Below are 3,322 nucleotides of genomic sequence, written 5' to 3'. Positions count from 1 at the left end.
TAAATGTTATATTTTAAGATTCAGGAGCCAATGAAGGATTACTACATATTAAATTTAGTTGCAATGTCTTTCTACTCTTATTAAATCTAGAAAAAGGGCAACCCCGGTGGCGCAGCGGTTTGGCACCGCCTGCAGCCCAGGGCGTGATCCTAAAGGCCCTGAATCAAGTCCCACGTCGGGCTCTCTGCATGGAGCCTGCTTCTCCCTCTGCCTGTGTCTCTGACTCTCATTCTCTTTCTGTGTCTCTATGAATAAATAAATAAAATCATTTTAAAAAATCCATTTCTTTAAAAAAATAAATAAATCTAGAGCAATCCTCTGTTTTGTTTATTGTCTTTTATGAAATTGACATTTTTGAAGGATCTAAGCCAGTTGTAGAATTTCCCGTCATCTAGATGTTTTTCAAGTTGTTCATGATGATTAGATCCAAGAGAAACATTTTTAGCACCAAAACAACATAAGTCCTGTTGTTGCTCTTCCTTCTATGTATGCATGTATATATATATAAAATGAGAGGGCTATCTAGCATGTAAACATGGGAGTTGCATGCTAATGATAGTTGCTGAAAGACACTCAAGTCTTCAAACATATGTAGACCATGTATAGATATCAGAAAATTTCTCTAATTAATGTTAAAATTTCAGAAGTTTGACCAGGATTAGATGGATAAATGTCTGAGAAAACCTACGGGTATCGAAAAAATGCAAAATCATATTTGAATATTGCTGTCAGCAAATATGGATACATGTTTAATATAGTGGAAACATGTTAATCTATATTTCTGAGAATCACAATATTAGAAGTCGATCTTCTATGAGATTGCCTTCATTTTGAAAGTGAACACAAACTCACATATCACTTTTCATGTAGTGATTACATATCAAAATAGAAGAAATACAGAAAGCAATAAATCCTGTTGTGAGTGTTTGCCATAGGAATTGAATTCAAACACAGGTGGCTGAAATATAAGAACCCTTTTCTTTCAAGAAGTCACAAATATTTTCTTTCTTTTCTTGACCCTCTTCTTGGTTCCTACTAAACTTCAGTAGCCATGACAAGAGAAAATAGCACTGAAGTGACTGAATTTTTTCTTCTGGGATTTGGTGCCCAACACAAGTATCGATACTTCCTCTTCATTGTATTTCTGGTGATCTATGCGACTTCCATGATGGGTAACATTGGAATTATCCTACTCATCAAGACAGATTCCAGACTTCAAACACCTATGTACTTTTTCCTGCAACATTTGGCCTTTGTTGATATTTGTTATACCTCTGCTATCACTCCCAAGATGCTGCAAAACTTCATATTAGAAAATAAGTCTATATCATTTGAGGGCTGTGCAATGCAATTATTGATTTATGCAACATTTGCAACCAGTGACTGCTACCTCCTGGCTGCTATGGCAGTGGACCGTTATGTAGCCATCTGTAACCCACTTCACTATCCCATGATCATGTCCCGAAGAGTCTGCTTCCAACTGGTAGCTGGTTCATACATCATGGGTTCAATAAATGCTTCTGTGCACACAGGTTTTACATTTTCACTGTACTTTTGCAAATCTAACACCATCAATCACTTTTTCTGTGATGTTCCCCCAATTCTGGCCCTTTCATGCTCCAGCATTGACATCAACATCATGCTCCTTGTTGTCTTTGTGGGATTTAACTTGATGTTCACTGTGCTAGTTGTCATCTCTTCCTATATATATATCATGGCTGCCATCCTGAAGATATCTTCTGCTACCGAGAGGAAAAAAGCCTTCTCCACGTGCTCCTCCCACCTGACAGCCATCATCATTTTCTATACAACCCTATCATACATGTACTTACAGCCTCAGGCTAATAATTCCCAGGAGAATATGAAAGTGACTTCTGTATTTTACGGCATTGTGATTCCTTTTTTGAACCCCTTGATCTATAGTTTGAGAAATAAGGAGGTAAAAGAGGCTCTAAAGGTGATGAGGAAGAAGTTCTTCTAGGTTAGACCCAAGTTTTTAAAATTCAGCACATTGAAGCATCAAGTAGGGATGTTTGACCACTGTGTAATGTTTCGGAAATTGGCAACATGTTACCATCTTAAGCCAATGCTACCTCTTTCAATAGATGAGTTCTTAAAATGCAAGAAATATAGTAACATCTCATGGGACTAATTTTCCCCTGAATATAGTTTGAGAAATATGTCTCATACTGTCTGTACTTTATTGAGATTATTTAAGTATTAAAAATCATGTACAGACTTCACAAAGTATTAGTTGCTTCAAATATATTTCAGATATGTTCTTAAAGAATAGAAAACCTCAATTTTGTACATAATCAATGTTAAAATTGAAGTTCATTATTTTCCATTCACTTAAACTATTTCCCTAAATTGTCTACAAAGAAACTCTTCATATGTTCTGTTCCAATTCTTGCATAAGCCTGAATGTAAAATAAATATACTGCATTGAAAGATCCCTAATGACTTTGCTTATATGTCCTACTTAATAGTCCTATATTAGTACATTCTCTAGCACTTAAAAACACTTACTTCTTATGTAATTACTTATGTTCTCATTACTCTCTTTACTCTGAATCCATCTCTTTCTTGCATAAGGTAAGGACACTTCCAGTAACATTTTCTGTATCTGTCCCCAATAAAGATAGAAAAACTAGAATGTAGATGGATCCAAAGACCTAAACAATTCTCTTATGAAAGACATAAGTCATTGTAGTCTAGACAAATACCTTAAAATATAGGAATTTAACAAGAAGTTGAAGGGAGGCAGGCCAAGAGCCCTTTGAATCAGAAAGATAAATTGTTGACAGAAGAGCTTTAGTAGGTAGATTGAGGATAAGTAGTGGAAACCCCCACATGAATCTAGAGAAGCCATAGAAGATATATTTTTCAAATATGGTATCCTGCATTAATTCTGAAAGAAGAGGGACACCTGGGTGGTTCAGCGGTTGAGTGTCTGACTTCAGCTCAGGGCATGATCCCAGGGTCTCCTATACCAAGTCCCGCATCAGGCTCCCTGCTCAAGCCTTCTTCTCCTTCTGCCTATGTCTCTGCCTTTCTCTGTGTCTCTCGTAAATAAATAAATAAATTCTAAAAAATTCTGAAAGAAGATAAAAAATTAACCTGGAGTTAATGTGGGATGGCCAAAATCTTCCCAGCAAAGACTCCACTTTTGTAAAGGAGTACACTTCCTGTAAAGGGAAGGTCCAAGTAACTTCAAAGACCAGGATCAGGGACAATTGTTAGAAAGTACATTGGCAAAGTAGACAAAGGGTATCCTGAGGCCCTGTAAAATCAGAGACATACAGTACAACATACTATTATT

General features: G+C 36.4%; 1 protein-coding gene across 1 annotated transcript; it reads left to right on the top strand.

Annotated features, from left to right (window-relative positions):
• The first annotated feature begins 1,051 nt into the window (after positions 1-1,051).
• On the top strand, positions 1,052-1,981 carry LOC129494286 (putative olfactory receptor 5AK3). The gene has a single exon (XM_055301125.1). The coding sequence runs from the start codon at positions 1,052-1,054 to the stop codon at positions 1,979-1,981; it is 930 nt and encodes a 309-aa protein (XP_055157100.1).
• The last annotated feature ends 1,341 nt before the right edge of the window (positions 1,982-3,322 follow it).

The sequence above is a fragment of the Nyctereutes procyonoides genome, unplaced genomic scaffold (assembly GCF_905146905.1).
Source record: "Nyctereutes procyonoides isolate TBG_1078 unplaced genomic scaffold, NYPRO_anot_genome, whole genome shotgun sequence".
In the NCBI taxonomy this organism is placed as follows: Eukaryota; Metazoa; Chordata; class Mammalia; order Carnivora; family Canidae; genus Nyctereutes; species Nyctereutes procyonoides.
Note: the sequence above shows the minus strand (reverse complement) of the source record. Positions and strands in the feature narration are given on the sequence as shown.

Excerpts from the sequence above, each read along its gene's own strand:
- LOC129494286 (XM_055301125.1), top strand. The coding sequence starts at position 1,052 with ATGACAAGAGAAAATAGCACTGAAGTGACTGAATTTTTTCTTCTGGGA.